General features: G+C 38.4%; 1 protein-coding gene across 11 annotated transcripts in view; it reads left to right on the top strand.

Annotated features, from left to right (window-relative positions):
* Positions 1-13153, top strand: part of LOC128885777 (potassium channel subfamily T member 2) — a 212056-nt gene extending 198903 nt beyond the window's left edge. For 9 of the 11 annotated variants that reach the window (XM_054140046.1, XM_054140045.1, XM_054140043.1 and 6 more), the window contains 8 exons: positions 4004-4109; positions 4519-4646; positions 5097-5348; positions 5655-5766; positions 5972-6157; positions 6598-6729; positions 8254-8367; positions 10035-13153. In XM_054140046.1, coding sequence (XP_053996021.1) covers positions 4004-4109; positions 4519-4646; positions 5097-5348; positions 5655-5766; positions 5972-6157; positions 6598-6729; positions 8254-8367; positions 10035-10934 — 1930 coding nt within the window. In that variant the 3' untranslated portion in view covers positions 10935-13153. The remainder of the gene's footprint in view (positions 1-4003; positions 4110-4518; positions 4647-5096; positions 5349-5654; positions 5767-5971; positions 6158-6597; positions 6730-8253; positions 8368-10034) is intronic. The other 2 variants (XM_054140044.1, XM_054140051.1) reach the window with 1 other exon arrangement.
* Positions 13154-18255: the final 5102 nt, after the last annotated feature.

The following is an 18255-nucleotide window of genomic DNA, read 5'->3' as shown; positions in this document are numbered from 1 at the left end:
AAAATAAAAGTAATCAAAGTTCGTGACCATACCAAGCGTTAAATGTATTGAAACTTTGTCCAGCTTCTCTGCCCTTCTCAATAATTAATCTGTTCATTTAGTCCATTAAGTGTTATACATTCCACTGACCATAATTCGTGAATGACTTTGGATGTTGCTAAAGGTAAGCTCAACCGTTTCTTTTTTTTTCGACGCAACACAAAATTTGAGCAGAGAATTGTTTTCCCTGGACTGAAACTATCTGGACAATTCCAATTTCGAGGCGCGATACGAGTAACGTCGAGTGGTTGAAAAGTTCGAATGTCACGGTGACAAGAGACAGACAGGACGAAAAAGGTAAAAATTTTTGAGCGAAAGGTCGATGTCACACTCGTCCGTCATTCACCACCCGAAATACAATTAAACGCAAGTTTACGTTGATGGCCGATCTGTCCTGTCTGAATGTCTCTCGATGCCTGGTACCACTAATCGGCGTCGATGGTATTGAATCGCTGCTCGATGCTGTCCTGCCTGACACCCTATATGTCCTCGTGGATGTTTTCGATGTCTTCCTTCCTGCATCGTCTTTATGCACTGCGGTCTTGACGCACGACCTTTGCCCAGCAGTTTCAAGGGGTGAGTTTACGTTTTTATGCTTCCATATAAATTACTCTCGCAAATCTTGCTTCTTGCGTGGGAACGTTCAGGATTTGATTGTTCGAGAGATTTGATATTCTGAAATTTAAAACAATGACGTATCTGACGTGTCCGACTTTACTCATGATTTTATATTTTCCTATGTTGTTAGAGCAATTACCATATCTGTCTCTTTAATTTTAATTTTTCGTTATTACTCTATACCCATGTATAATAAAAAAAATTCAAGAAAATATTATTTAGTTTTCAAGAGCTATCTGAATAACAACAAATAAATGTTACTCTACAGTCAGTTCCATTAATATTCGTACTCTCTATGTATATCGAAGAAAGTTTTCTAGATTAAACGTTAATCCTTTCCAAATCAATTTTTCAATGATAAAATATGATCTCATTCCAGCAATAGAAATATGCTTCTTTTTTTATTCATTATTCGAGTGTTTCAAGTTCTGAATGTCCCTAATTGATTACTTTCTATTCGGAAACGAACTGGTGTATCTATTAAGTAGCTAAAATACCCTGGATCCGATCTACCTATCTGAAACAGGAGTGATTCACGTTCTGCGAAAGTTGATTAGCGAAACGTTTTCTGTAATTCAGACAGTTGAACTGAAGCTGTTGTACTGAAGTTGTATGTACCGTGGATTTCCGAAATACGTTAAGAAACGGGACAGGAAGTTTACGAGACGCGGGATGTCGGGCATATCTCGTAGCTTCGGAATCGGCGAAACGTTCGAAGCAGAATTTAATCGGCCTCTTCGCGCGCTAAAGTTCACTGTTTAATTCTGCTCGCTGAATCGCTCGCAACGGACGCGAACTACGAAATTGGAGTCGCATACGTCGACGCGAACACGCTGGATGTGAGGCGAACGAAGTTATGAAAATGTATTCGATCCGGCTGCGGTGAACTTTCCGCCCTGGCGAATTGATAAATCGACCTCGACGGATTTATACGCTAATAAAGTAAAGGTTTTTGAGTGATTGCACCAATTTTCAGTCGATGCATAATATTACCGATTTTTGTACACTGAAAGGATACCGTGGAACATTTTTCTTCTTTCAGTAACGCATTCATCAAAGTCAGCTACACCGAGTTTGAACCATTATCTTGTAATACAGCAAACACTGACGAGATAGCCACGATAAATCATCGGAATTCACCCTGTATCCGATACAAATTCATTCTCTTGAAAATAAAATAATTTTTCAAGCCGTAAACAAGCAATCCTGTTGGTTCTCGTTTTTAACGAAAAAATTGTCAACGAGGATTATAAATTTATTAGATGAAACTAGCGATCATTATTCGATCGAGCAATTCAATTTCTGTTTTTAGTGAAATATATCGTTTCCCCATTCAAATTCTGATCGTTTTTATGGATATGTTCGCTGATAGTTTCAAATGTATAGAAAATATTCAAAATATTCAAAGTATATTGAAAATAAAACCAATGGGATTGCTTATTTTCAACATGGAGAATTATTTTATTATTCACCTCACAAACAGAAAACAAACTTACAATTGGCACATCTTTAAATGTTATTCGCTATCATCATCGTGAATATAAATCATTATTTTTGTTTAACACTTTTATAGTATAGCGTTATCATTGTCGTCCATTTACCAAGCAACAATCCGTGTTTATTTTGATGTTTCATGCATAACATTACTATATACGTGCAACTGTATTTTTCTGAACGCACAAAGTCGCATGTAAATTGAATAGCTCCAACCCTGCTGTTTGTCTTCGATTTCAAATAGTTTTCGTTCATGTATACGTACAAAATCTATAAGGAAACACTTTTCAACTATTAAGATACCCTTTATTTGTTAAATGTTCGTTTTTGTTTGCCACAGACTCTCCAAATATTCCTCACTTCTCTATTTGTAATATTTAAATAAATGAAAACTGTTTAAAACAACTTCATTTCATGAAACAGCAAAATCGAAGCAAATTGTTGGAAAGTCTAGTATTTTCCGTATGCATGTGTATAGATGTCAGAATTATCTTCTTTTTATATTTTGTCTGTATTTTCGAAAATACTCGATCTCTCTTGATTGGCACTCGATTAAACGCACTCACGTTTCGATTCGATTCGATCGTAATTACTAGCACTTTTATTCTAACGTTTTAGTTTATAAATGTATCCACAATAATTTCTACACTATAAACTGCCATGGAAATGTTTTGAATAATTTTATTTAAAAGCATGTTTAACGAGAACATACTTACTTTTAACTTCCTAAGCATTCATTCTTCGAATGTTTCGCTTCCTCCATTTTCGTCATTTCGCACATTTGCACATGCTTGACACTTTCTGAGTGTGTACAGCACAATACGTGTACTATATTATTGTACATATATAGAGCTGTACATTATATGCTGCATTAAATAATACAATACGTGACAATTTCACGATTTTAATAGCTGAAGAATACTCGTGTAATCGATTAGTTTCCGTGTTACTGGTTTTCGATACCTGCGATGAAACACATAGGATATATGTCCCGAAAATGATGGAGGTCCTTGAAAGAGGTGGTTCGAGGTGTGATTTGAAACAACTTTTTCCTTAGCGAAAATGTTTTCCGAGACTTCGTTAAGGAGATATTAACCCTTTGTAGCCAGCAATTCGAGATAATTCTTAGAATTCTATTGCCATGAATTCTAAGCTATCTAGATTTAAGAAGAAGGTCACCTTTACCTCGCCGACAATCATTTTATCGACACTTGGAGCTCCAAAGAAATTAAACCTAAAGAAACATTAGGTATCGTAGATTTACTGCGTGAAACCTAATGGTGATTGAGAGTCACCTCTCGAGTGCAAAGGGTTAACACAGAACATCTACCAATCAGAGCGCGAGTATCCCGGTGGAGCGGCCGCGGTAGCGTAGGCCACGCGCTAGACAGCCGCAGTAGAATAGGCCACGCGCCAGACAGCCGCAGTAGTATAGGCTACGCGTTCGGCGGCCGCGCTCTGATTTTTCGAGGTTTTCTGTTAATATCTTTATAACGAATCCTCGGACATTTTCGCTAACGAAAAAGTTGTTTCAAATCACACCCCGAACCACCCCTTTCAAGGACCTCTAACATTTTTGGGACACATTGTATAAATAAACATCAAGAAGACATTTAATAGTCTTGCTAAATAAATTCTATCGATTCTATCAAAATCTAAATAATTTCGATTCAGTAAGTATAATGAAAAAAAAATACATCAAATGATAAAACAGAATGGATAATTTATTGACCTTTTGGTGAATATCATTCTCTGTTTTAGTATATGTAAGAAACTGTAAGAAGTATCTTTACAGCGTCAACATTATTTTGGGAAATTACAACAGTTTAATTATGCATCGACATTGTTACAGGATCGTCAAGGGATTTCCACCCGTTTCGCCCTTCATTGGCGTCTCGCCAACGTTATGTTATCTACTAAAAGAAAAGAAACCTCTTTGTTGCCTTCAATTGGCACAGGCATGTATACTATTTTTTCATTGTATTTTCATTTGCAAAGACTTTGCCACTTTTGTAGCGAAAATACTAAATATCGGTATTAAATATAAATATGATAGTGACATTAAGTTGAAGAGCGGAAAAATAAAAAATAATATCTCAAGACTAGACATCGTGCAACTGATTTTCTGTTTAATCGTTGAAAGATAGTTCTATAAATAAATTAGTAATTTCTTTATCTGTAAGATCAAGAGTTTATTTATTAAATATTACGGTCATATTCACTGGCTCTTTTGGAGCGAAACGTCTTAAAATTAAAAGTATTGAAAAAATGATCGAACAGCGAAAATTAATAAGTTAAGTGATATAGAAATGGTGAACATTAAGTTGTAAATAGAGGTGAAAATAATATTCTCGATTGCTTTACCAGGTTTGTCAGCACTGTTCTTACAGAAACGCGAAAGAGTACAATTGGCAAAACAAGACTATAATTCTAGCTGCTGATTACGCAAGCAACGGGATCTACAACTTCATAATTCCCTTAAGGGCGCATTTCAGGTACAATTTTCAGACAACTCTCCATTCATTTTCTAAGATAATGTGTTCCACTTTACTGGGATATCTCAACGTAACTTGAATGATATTTCATTTCATAGTTCATAAGCAAAATTTCTGCTAAATATTTGATAGTTATATGAAAAAGTAAGGTATTTTTAAGAAATATAGGTCAACGTTTATCAGTCTCAACAATCAATAAAAGTGCTATTTATTATACATAACGTTTTCTAGATTTGAGTCATCCTTGTAACTTTGAGTACGATGAATATTTTATCCAAATAAAAAACACATTAAGATAGAATAATAGTTTACAAAAATTGAAAATTGCAACGATTATCTATCAAAATTATTGAATTCTAAAAAATTCTAATTTGAGTTGGAAGTTAATAAGTTCATCACGTACGGACACGAGGCGGAAACATTTGAATCTTTATTAAAAATTCCCACCAGGTCGAAAACCTCGCTGAATCCGATCATTCTTCTGCTGGAACGAAAACCGGAAATTGCGTTCCTTGACGCGGTGTCTTACTTTCCTCTGGTGTACTGGATGCGGGGATCCATCGACTGTTTGGACGATCTCCTTCGCGCTGGTATCACCCTTGCGGAAAATGTCGTCGTCGTAAACAAGGAACTCAGCAATTCCGCGGAGGAAGATACCTTGGCTGACTGTAACACTATCGTCGCGGTGCAAACCATGTTCAAGTAAGCATACAAATCTTTTCTACAATTAATTCGATTAGTAATTTATGTTTTCCCATAATGCCTGTAATGAACTAGTATTAGATCCAGCGATATCTTCGTGTGGTTTATTATTCGTATCGCCTATATCAGGCGCTGACAAAGTAATATCATTATTATTCATAATTTTATATCGTAAATTGTTTTTATTCGTGGTTGACCATTCTTGAATATCGATGTTGATATACCAAGATGCTGATTAAACTTCATGAATAACCGAAAGTGATATAGAATTGATGACGGAATAATGTACAGTTTGTATTTTCACAGATTTTTTCCAAGTATAAAGAGCATAACGGAACTGTCGCAGTCGAGCAACATGCGTTTCATGCAGTTTAGGGCCCACGACAAGTATGCCCTTCACCTCAGCAAAATGGAAAAGGTAAGACAATCGTTCGAATAACTGACTAATAATGCAGTATTTTACAAATCGCTGATTGGTAGCTACACCATTTTTTAGAAATACTTAAACTAAGTAGTATGAGACACTTTATAATAATACTCAAGTTCAGTGGGGTAATAGTTAAGACGATAGGACAAATTTGCCAGGTTCGGAATGTAATTGAATTTTGTAATTACTGTAACAGAGAGAAAAGGAAAGAGGCTCCCATATATCGTACATGTTCCGATTGCCTTTCGCTGCTGGCAGTGTCTTCAGCGCCTCCATGCTGGACACTCTCCTGTACCAAGCATTTGTGAAGGACTACATGATAACATTCGTGAGGTTGCTGCTGGGTGTCGACCAAGCTCCAGGATCTGGCTTTCTAACATCGGTAAAGAATCAACATTCTCAGCATTCAGAAATCAATTCTAGTCGACAATCTACTAAATATCGTCTATGAAACAAATCTAACCGTTTCCTTTCCTCCATTCTTGTATTTTAAAAATCATTGTACTAGTGGTAACTAAAATCTAATGTCTTAGTTCTCAATATGTATTCAATATCAAATTTCATTAACAAACTAGAAAATCTTGCATTCAGAAATCAATTCTGGTCGACAATCTACTAAATATTCTCTGTGAAATAAATCTAACCGTTTCCTTTCCTCCATTCTTGTATTTCAAGAATCATTGTATCTAGTGGTAACTAAAATCTAATGTCTTGGTCACAAAATGAATCCCCAGGATATGTTTGCAAACATTCGGACTCCATCGAATATATCAAATCAAGGAAGTATCTCTCCAACTGGTACTAATTGCTTTTCTATTACAGATGAAAATAACGAAGGACGACATGTGGATCAGAACCTACGGCAGGCTGTATCAGAAACTCTGCTCGACGACGTGCGAGATCCCGATTGGCATTTACAGGACGCAGGACACCACCGTATCGGACACGTCTCACGTGAGTAGACGATCGTTTCGTCCGAAAGTCGGAGGATAACTAAGCGATTGGCTCGTGTACTATGATATGAAAGGCAGGGAACAACTTTCAATGGCGGCTGTGAGTAGCGCATGGTTGTACTCCCGCTCAATCTTTTGTCCTGTACTTTCCTCGACGTTATTTCCGATGCAACGTTTAACAGATGTACCCTACTCCCGCCCTCCACGTCCCGTCCCCGTCGATGAGAATCAAAAGCGTCGGACTCTCGCATCTTGTCGAAACGATGCTCGCAGCACGTCCTCCGATCCCTGAACATACTCGTCTCGTACCTGCATCGTGTTAGACATTCCGTTAGTGTCAATCAGAATGCTTCATCCGTCGACGAAGCGTTGCCATTAACATCGATCGATCGGAGATTAAATATTGGCTACTTTTGGCAGCGCACAGTTCTCGTGCAAAGTGGTTCGCTACGGTTACAAAGTGGAAAACGTTAAATTTAAAAAAAAAAAAAGAAAGAAAAAGACTTCGAAGTTTGGTCGATAACGATTCATTTCGACTGGTCACTGCGATCTGCGACAGTTTGCAAGATTTGCAATTCGCTATATCGGATCTTAAGTTTGTTAATGACATAAGTACCGATACGAGGCAATTAAGTGTGTGGAAGCTACAGTGAGCATTCGAAAGTGAAAAAGAAATCCTGTACTGAATATTTTATGATATATTCTTAATAAGAAAACGCTAGCTATCGTTTTGACGATTATAGGTACAGGATGGTTAGTAAGAAGAATCATGGCCACGAAACAAGCGATTCCTAAGTTCGTATTTTTCCAAAAGTAGAGGTATTCGTACCTTCTGTGTACATTGAAGAAGTTTGTCTGAATTAAATGACAGATGTGATGTTTCCAAATAAATTTTTCATTATAAATATATACATTAAGTTTATTCATGTACATACTTATAACGAAGCATTGATGTGGAACCTAACATTTGATTTAAACAAATTTCTTCGATAGTCATAAAGGGTATGAATACTTTATGAGACTGATTGTATAGTAGTTTGATGATGGCCAATATCGAATAAGTATGTATTAAATTACAACATAGTCTCAAGTCACTAAATCACAAATATTATACGTTCAATAACTCAATAACCACGTACACGACCGGAATTACAATATAACTGTGTTTCATTCAACGATTCTATTTTATTTTATGATTGACTGATACATTCCTAGAAACTTACAACTATATATCCAAGTTTAATAAGTGCATATATAAATATCAACATTTTATTGCAATAGGGTAACGTGTTTATTAAAAAAATATGTTTGATTCTGCTACGAGCGGACTTTTCGCCCACAGAGCGTTTGTTTCCTGGTCTTACGTATCCTGTACGCTTCTTCCTGCAACCACAGAGAAAGTTTGACGAACGTAGATGAAACGATAGGTCACGTTTAACGATTCGAACCACGAGCAGTGCAATGCGAAATCGCGACAACGGCGGGCTGTCCTTAGTAAGCGTAGAATTGCTTGTCGTTTTGACAGGGCGACTCAGACGCGGAGAGCGACGCCGGCGTCGGCGTGACGTACAAGGTGCGTCATTCGGCGGCAGCATCGTGCCTTGCGAATTGCGCCACCCGCGACAAGGGTGCTTCAGCCGTGAGTACAGAGTCAACGTTGTCTGGTCGCCGTTTTCTGATCGTTTTTCCATGTACACTGTTCACCATTCTCTCTGTTTTGTACTTTGTGCGTCGCCTCTGTCCCATTGTCTCGCCACCTTTTCTCTCTGTCGCTGTCTCTCCACTTTCTGCTCTTCTATCCGCCGGTATCTACGCTCGTCTTCCACGCTACACACCGCAGCGCATGACCAGTGTATCCACCGTGGCTTCCGGCCTGAACGCTCAGGATTTTCTGTTCGTCTTCGCTGTCTGAATACTCGGAATTGTTCCTCTTGTCGCGATCAAGAGAGCCCGCAAACGAATTCTACGAGCACAGTGCACGTTGACGCTGCACAGACGATGTTTCATAAAGACGATAGGCAATCGACGATTATTCGTGCGATTCTTCTTGTAACTTAACTTTTTATGGAAAGTTGAGTGATCGTACCGCGTAGAGATTTATAAATTACAAGGCTACCTTTGTTTCTTTCCGTGGCTGCACGTTGCTAAATAACCGTGTAGAGGACACTTGTAACAAACAGGTAAAAGACTAAACACCCGCTAATTTTTACCAGCTTTGCAGTTGATCTACATGGGAAACGAGTCGACGTATCTGTCCCGACGTCTGTTTGACCTTGTCTGTGGGCCTTCTTCTGTACAAATGATGCAAAGAGTTTTTCAGAAAGGACTTAGAATTTTGTTCTTTGATAACAAAGTGTGCCTTTATATGGCTGACGCTTGAATGATATTGCTAGACTGCGGATTTTTATGCATCTACAGGAAATTTGAATGTACAAGAAACTACAAAATGCATACAGGATGCAATAATATGACAAATGATTGAAAGTAACGTTAATATTATAATATCTTCAGAATAACATAATCTTTATTTAGCTTCAATTTTTGTAGGTACGTTTGCAAAGATTTTATTTTGCCTAAAGATCCGGAGATAATTTATAAAATAAATTCATTCAAAGAATCCACTTAATTATACGTCGTCGTATAAGTAACTTTCCATATTTGCAACTCGATTTTTGCCTCTTTATCTCAATCTCAGCCTAATTTTTTCTTAAATATATTTGCACCGAAGGAAACCAATATTCAAGGTCGAGAGAATTTTATCACCACACGCTTGCACCATTTTCGTACCAAATTTGGTCTTTGAAAATATTTATCAGCTCGAACAATCTAAGTAATCAAGCATCCGATCTCTCAAAATTAACAAGCCTGTTCAATCTAACGCAAGAGTCCATCGCACAAGATTCTGACAAACATATTGCCCTGTCAATAATTTATTAACCAACGATCTGTCCGTTGAAGCGTCAACAGCGCGTTAACACGTTGACTGCCAGACAGATTCTCTTAAAAATTCCTACTGCGATTAAATTTCATTTACAAACAATTAGAAATTACATAATCAAACATTTATTATACTATTAATTTTTGTAATTTCACCGAGATTCAAGTATTTCATTCGATTACATTTTCTTTGACACGTAACTTTCGAAACTAATTTCTTTAGTTCTCCAGTGAAGATAATAGATACTGCCACCCACGTATGGGTGACACGGCGTTCAATGTGTTAAGCCAACGCGTTAAACAAATGCTCCGAGAGCAACAACCGCCGCGACTCGCGACTAAAGAACATTATTTCTCTTCTTTGCACAGTATTCCGTGAGCCTCGGCGACGAAGCCCGCGACAATCACGCCCAGCAAATCGAGAGGGCCGAGATCGCGAACCTGGTCCGTTCCCGGATGGAGTCGCTGAACCTGCCAGTGGCCGACTACGACGACGTCTCGGAGAAACGGAACAGTCTGTCCTACGTGATCATCAACCCCAGCTGCGACCTGAAGCTCGAGGAGGGCGACATCGTCTACTTGGTGCGGCCCAGCCCGTTCTCCGCTCAGAAAACGTTCGAGAGGCACAACTCGCGACGGAAGAGCAACATCAGCTTCTGCTCAGCCCAGCTGGTGTCGCAGATGAGCGCGGCGGTGGCTTCGGCAGGCCTGCCCGGTGCTGGAGCAGGAAGCCGTCGAGGATCGGGGATAGGTTTGCCCAGGGCTCCTCCACTGGGCACCACCAAGTCGAACTCGCTCTCCTTACCCGATAGCCCTACAGTGGCTGGCACGTTGCGCGGCCGGTCGAACTCCCTCAGAGTGGTCGACGACATTCTGCTCAGACGCAGCAACTCGCTGAGACAAGGGCTCACGATGAGCAGGAGGAAAAGCAGCCTGGAGGACATAGGTCTGGGCGCGTTGTCGCATCCCTCTAACCACAACCCGATCAAGATCGCGCTGAACGGATCCATCGGTCTGGAAGTGACTCCGCCCGAGGAGTGCTCGCAGGCTATGGGCGCAAGCAACACGGGCATCCTGGACGTCGGACTGCCGTCCATGCCAGAGCTGACCGCTGCCCTCAGCTCGAACCTTGGCACCGGTCTGGGCGGCTCCCTCGGCGGTCTCTACGACCCACCGAGCCTACAGTATCCCATGGGATCGCCGTCGCAGTCGCCGCAGATCCCTAGCGGCACGCAGGATCCTCAGCACATACAAGGGACGATCGTATGATATAACCTTATGTGGGGACGCAGGCTCTCCGGCGTGGTTCGAAACAAATGGCTGTAAGCGTTCCCACATTATACGTCAAGATCACTCTAATGGGTGTCGCGATCGCGTTGTCCGCGGCATCCCGACTAACGACGAATCAGGACTCGCTCGTGCTGTCTACTGTTCGTGTCAGGAGAGTTGGTAGTCTGGTACGGATAGCAGGAAGTGGTATTCGGTAGTTGAAGAGTGATTGGTCAGGTGTAGATTATACAAACGTGAGAGGTTTGTTACGGAAATGGTACGAAGTTAATTTTGTTGAAATTGTTACAATTTCAAAACATTCAAGTATGAGCTTTTCGCTATCCAATCGCTCTCAAATTTTGTGGAAATTAATTCTGAAGCTAATCTCCAGCAGTGTTCAAGACGTTTTCTCTGGGGTTAGCTTTTACTGGTGGAGTTTAATACAACACCACTAAGAGTGCAAACCTTAACAGGTTGACTGCCAGACTAATACTCTTGAACATTTCTACGGTGATCAAGTTTTGTTTTCAGACTATTGGAAGCTACACAATCAAACATTTATAGTGGTATTTATTTTTATAACTTCGTTGAAGTTTAAGAATTTCATTCAAATTTATTTTCTTTAGCACTTAACATTCAGGATTAATTTTGTTCGTTCTGCAGTGAAAAGCACTGTCACCCATACAGTCAGTCCCATAAATATCCGTAACCTCTATGTCTATTAAAGAAATCTGTTTAAATTCAATTTGTTTAAATTAAATGGTAGGTTTGATGTTTGATGATTTATATATCAAGCAATATCAAAACTATTATATAATTTAGTCAAACTTCTTCAATAGACACAGAGGGTACGAATATTTATGGGATCGACTGTATATGGGTGACAAGGGTTTACACTGAGGAATAAATAAATTAACTCTGAAAGTGAGGTGTTGACAAAAATTAATTTGTATATGACTAGTAAGTTCCAAAGAGATCGCAAAAGCAAATACTACCACAGGTGTAATATTATGTCATTCTTCAATTGTATAGAAACAAAACTTCAGCTCCATGCGAATTTTCACGATTGAGAGTACTGACATATATTCACGCCAGAATAGGGCGATGCTAACCGAACTTTTAGACAAGGAAAAGTCGATAGCACGAGTGAGCCTTTAGGTGGGACTGAACGGTGGCAACTATCATGGATAGTGAGACGGCCGGAGAGCAAGGTGTTTCAGTGACACTTGGAAGACACGGTGACCGGGACCGATTAGCACCGGTGAGCACCTAGACGAATTTTTTTACTCTGTTCCTTGCATAGTTTCAATTAGCCACGCAATGACGGTATTCATTTATGCGAACTCGGGGACCTAAACGCGGCGTCGTAGAGTCGCGACTGTGATACGCCAGAACGCTGGATTTATTTGCGCGCGTCGGCAGGGCTGAGCTTTGCTATTCGCTTTGAGTGATTAGGTAACTCTGACAAATAATTAATCGGATGAAGGGGTTGTAAGAATGAAAAGGGTGACTTGATCTCTCCGATAGTCCGTTATGTTCCTCTTCTTAATTAGTTATTCTTTCTCGATTCATTTAGCGACGTACCTTTTTTAATTAATGTTAGAGTTAATGTCTGTACCTCAGAGGGAAGCTATATTAAATTTTGAAAATTGAATCTTTGAACTAACAGTGAAGGATATAACATTACTCGAGTGTCTTATGTAAATTTTCAAAATGAACTGACATAGTTTACTTCAAACGAATACAGCTACAATCTCTTGACATTTTGAACATCTCCGAGTGACAATTGAATATCGAAAACAAAACTTGAACGAATTTTCAAACCAACCCAATAGCAAATCAATTATTTTACTATCTCTCACAAGTCGCGTGTCACAAGCGAATGGAACAAAGACTGAATAATTCTTTGATCGGAGGTTTCGGTTCTAGCAACGCCCAGCCTTGTCGACGTGCAGTCGTTTCATCGAAGCTACGATACTACTTTAGCGATAATTCTCTCTACGTAGATAGTACAAACACACTTTCCGAGCAACCTGATTTCGATTTGTTGCCGGATATCGAACAGATCGCGCGCTGTTGCGAGTTTTATTTAAAAGTATCCCATTGATAACATTGCGGTGTGTGCGTAGTGGGCGTACGTTCTTAAAACGTTTTGCTCTCTAGTCGGCTCTTGCGTCTCGACCTCCGTACATCCGATCGAATTATTCGTAGCGATCCAGATGATCACAGCATGCGCGATGGTTCATGCCAAAGGTCCAGTAACGCAATTGATAAATTCGAGACGATTACATTTGTAGAATAAAGAAACGAAAGTGGTGGCGATGGGACAAGAGTCTCTTACAGGTTCTTCAATGATTTCATTTGCACTTGGTATTTTCTTGTTTATTTTCCAAATAGATTTTAGCCATGATGCTTCTTCAAACATATTTAACATAATTATTATATATGACATACTTGTGAATGGTACAATTTACATAAAAATCAAAGGTTAAATAATTAAAGTGTGCATATTCACTCGTACTTCGTAATATAGACAAAAAGAGGATGATTTCTGATGCAAAAGTACGTAAAAGATGTAAAATTAAATTTTCTTCAGCTACTAACGTCGTACAATACAAATTTGTTTAATATCATACGTATCAAATATTTCACATTTATAAGTATTAATTTGGAAACATATAGAAGTGTTCTTTCGCATAATGTAATTATTATTAACGTTCAAAAATATTACGAAAAAAGGAAATAGTTTTTTCAAAGGTCTCCAAGACTAGTAAAATTAAACAAATGAAAAATTTGTACGCTCAGCAGACATTAATTTACTTAGTTCAATCGTACTTGTAACGTTATCAAAGAAAGGGATTCTTGTCCCTCGTCGAATGTCATATTTTCTCGAGGTAGCTAACGTGTGTAGGCGAAAAACGTGAAGTATTTCCCTAGCGCAAGCCCCGAATTCTTACGTAGGGTCTCGTTCCGCGGATGAACGCGAAATAATTTTATACTAGAACAAATTTACGACGAGAGTATATTATATAAATATATGAAATATACGACCATTTTAATCATATCACGCGAGAGAGAGAGAGACACACCAACCGAGGTCGAAATCATTATATCGTGCGTGTATAGGACGACGTGGACATTAGACGAGTACTAGGATTACCGAATCGAGGTTTCAGGACTAATTTAGGAACAGGACTCGCTTCCGCGCGGATAATTGAAATCCCCGCGAATCCGTCGTGGTCTTGGTAACTCTCTGTTCGCCGTTTACAAGACGCGAAAGATAATCGATTATATCGAGAATGTAGTGCGATTCTACCGAAAGAAGGTTACTACGTGAACTCCGTTTTCTTCTCTTCTGTTAGTTTAAAAAAAAAAAAAACAAGCAGTCTTATCCGTACAATCTTATCAAAGTTTTCAAGTACGTCGTTTGTTGAGAAGAAATCGTTTTATTCTTAGCGACGAAAGAGCAAAAATGTTTCGACAATCCGTTCAATCAGTTAGTTAAACGTAGGACGTCGTTTAGACTCAGAGATGTATCTATTTGTTGACTCGACGCTTCGAGCCAAACGCAATCGTTTCTCGACCAATTTACACGTTTTCCCGACCAAACGTCGTCTTTTCGAGTACCTGCTTTGATGCTGCTTCCGCTATGCCCCCACAGGTTTGGCGATTCAATTATCAACGCTCGGATTGGTTTCGCTTTGTGGTCCACAATGAAAATATCACCAAACGTGACGAGCATTCTTCAGGAAGATGAATTTAAAGTCGCGCGAAGTTCGATCGAATTCACACAGAACAGAGATAGCACTACAAAAACGTAATCCTAAACCTATTTTTCCCTTCATAAAAATTAAATACTACGACAAATGGTAGATTATCTGACTTTCAATTGTCTCGAGGTAAAATTTGAACCGTCCAGAAATAATCACGAATCTTAAGTCTGGCAATTTTTGGATCACAACTGAATCAAAATTAGTTTTTACTACTATATTACAATTGAATTGTGATCAATTCATCGAAACAAAATATCTGCAGTTTTCATTGCGACACACAGCGAAACGAATCTCGATAGATCTCCTTCGATCCCTATAATTTACATATTCCTTATTCTATTTAACCTAAATACTAATGGATTCTCGTGGCAGCTTGTCTCAAATTCGAAGACGCGCCGCGAGCATTTACATTGTCTCTTAAATATTTCTCTGGCCCGCTCTCTGCATCTTTAACTTTCTCTCCTTCATTAACTCTCTGTCTTTCTTACCTTGATTAGAGTAACGAAACCCGTCCCGACCACGAATGTCTATTACCTTCGTTGACGTTGGTGACTCGTGGAGTTTTGTACATATTTCACAGACAGCCGAGCTATTTTTCAGAGATAAAAACGATGATATTCTATAGTCTACGATGGAATGTGGTTTGTTTAATCCGCGTCGAAGACCTTCGTGTTCTCTGATCCCAAAAGCGATTTGTTTCGAGAAACTGAGACGTGAATGTTTGAGTGAAGCGACAGGGAAGTACGACTGGAAAGCGACATTCAATTCAACGGAGATGATCCGAGTGAATATTGACTGTACACTATAGCTTCGTAATCCTCTGTAATCTGACGTTGATGTGTTAAACACGTAGCTCTAGTTTTGACATTTAAACAAATGGATTTTCTTATTTTTGAATTTTTCCAAAGGTATAAGTTCTGAAGACATTAGCAATGATTTAGAACTAAATCCCTTCCGAAGTCATTTCTCTCAACTTTCAAAATATATCGATAAATAATCGTCAATTGTATTTATATTTATAATTGCAACATATTTCAATTAATCAACGAGTCAGGTTATACAGGATTAAATTAAGAATGCACGGTCTTCAATATTTGTGCAACGAAATTGCGAAGTGCAGTTTACGCACAGACACGGTTCGAACAGAAATAACAAAATCTCGACGCAACGTACTCGCATAAAATTACGAGTTACAATCGAATCTCGCATTCGTCGACTTCAAAAGAATGACGCGACGTCTCTGCCGACTCGACGATCGAAGAAAAATAACGAAACGAGGAGAACAATAAAAACAAGAACGCGGAAACTGTAGTTAAGGGAAACAAAAGATTAATCGAAATTATTTAAAGGACTAACAAAGACGTTGTTCCAACAGTGTACATAGATTAATTGCCATAGGATCGATCGAAAACCAATGTGACCTGAAATTAAAGCGAATAGCGTGTTGTTACGGCGCGTTGTCGTTTACTACACCTACGTGAAAGTGAACTGTTACGAGTGTACGTGAGGTATCCTAAGTAGGATCGAAATCAATTGATCGCTCGTGGCTAATGAGAGGTTGTCCCACTCCTTCGCTCGAATCTGCTTCCACTCTGTCTCCCCTCTAATTTGACTTATTGAAGATTCTCACACAATCTCTACAATCAATTTTTATATCGGGAAAAAGGATTTTGAGGTTTTTTTTTTAAGTTTATTACAAAAGTAATTATAAAGTAATTAGGTAATTACTACCCAACTCCGTGCAGATAGGCGTTAGAACTTCGAGCGATCATTTGCGTTTGATCCAACTACAATATTCTGAAATAAGCGAGCAATTGTCACATGGTACTGTTTACATTTGTATAAACATTAACGAAACCGTAGGACGCAAAACTGGCGTCCACGATGGATATTGAAATTTTCTATTACAAAGAAGAATAAATTAACGATTAATTGGAACAGAGATGAGCAAAATCTTGATCGAATAGCAGACGAATTTAAAAATACAATGTGTAATAGCGATTAACTAGCGACGTTCATTTGATTGAACAATGTCTTACATTGAATGTTTACATGAAACAGCTTCGTTCAATTATTAACATTGTTCGACATATCCTGTATGCTTTCATTTTATAATTTCAAATTTCCATTTTTATTTGACAAATAACGTGTAGTGGTATATTTTTTATTCGTTATTGGAAATTTGTATCTAGATGAAGATTTTGCCCGGCTCTGAATCGGAACAAACGCTACCATGTAAACGTAAAAATAAATGCGATGCGAGCTAAACGTGTCGCAATATACCACTATGTTACCAATGAAGGTTAATATACGATAATATTAAGGAACTTCAGACGAGTATATATCAGAAAATGTTATCGTTGTGTCTTCATAGAAAAAAAAGGAAAAAAAAAAATTACAATTGATTCGTCGACGCGTGAATCCTCGAATCCCCTTCGCAAGTTCCTTCTCGGCTTCTAGTTGAATGCAAGGGTTCTGAAAGTCAAACCTGTATCGTGAACTGCCGAGCTTGCGACATCGAGACGATACGATTCCATTATTTTGGATACAGACAACGTTTACGTTCCACGAAGACAGCGAAGCGTTTAACCAGCAATTTTTCAGGATAAATTGTGTTTTCGATGGATGTTGCATTTAAGATTCCACCCCATCCACGACAGGCAATCATGTCGAACACAATTTGACTCGAGGGCCAAGTGGCAATTTGCCAATATGATTATCTTACAAGAGCAACGAATATGTTAAAGGTGATATCTTAAATTAAAAAATAATAGTTTTGGTTATTTTACCACGCTTAATTTTACTAATAACATATTGAGGTAATTATCCAGTTAAAAGAGTATGGAGTAATATATTATATTATGTATATCGAGCAACGTTTGCTTATTCAATTTTTTCCTGTGTTTCAGCCACATTTGTATCTATCACTCTGCATAATTAAAGAAACAACAAAGTCAAGCGTGTTCGATATGGTTGTTGCAATATTCACGTGCCCGATCGATGACCAATTTCACAGTACTGATGTATGAATGATTTCGTTCGACGGCATCTCTTTGCTTGAGATTCAATGTAATTTCCATAAAAATTTAGTACACATCTATACTCCAGAAATAAATTCCATCAAGTCCTAACTTCGGAAATTTGATACTTTAAATTACAATGAAAAATATAATATTGGGTCATGTGACTTAACATATTTTCTCAAATTTACAAAGTGTGGACACCATAGTTTGCCTCTGATGTAATGATATCCATTTTAAGTGATTCAGCCTTTTGCAGTTGCAGTCGTTTTTACTATAAAACAGTGAAATTAATTAACTGAAAAGGAATTTTACTGTTGACTATTTCTTTTAATTCTACTATATCGATTTTTAATATTATAATAATACGCGAACTAAATTGACGTAGCAAATAAAATTCAAATAATAGAGTCTGCAAAGGGTTGACTTGTAAGTCTAGGTATCGCAAACATAATTCATCGTACACTGTTTATTTATGTCAAGCTACGTTGACCCAAAAAAAATTTTGTTCGGTGTAGCATCAGCTGA

The sequence above is a fragment of the Hylaeus anthracinus genome, unplaced genomic scaffold (genome assembly GCF_026225885.1).
Source record: "Hylaeus anthracinus isolate JK02 unplaced genomic scaffold, UHH_iyHylAnth1.0_haploid 11981, whole genome shotgun sequence".
NCBI classification, from domain to species: domain Eukaryota; kingdom Metazoa; phylum Arthropoda; class Insecta; order Hymenoptera; family Colletidae; genus Hylaeus; species Hylaeus anthracinus.
The sequence above is the reverse complement of the archived record's forward strand: the minus strand, read 5'-3'. Positions and strand labels throughout refer to the sequence as shown.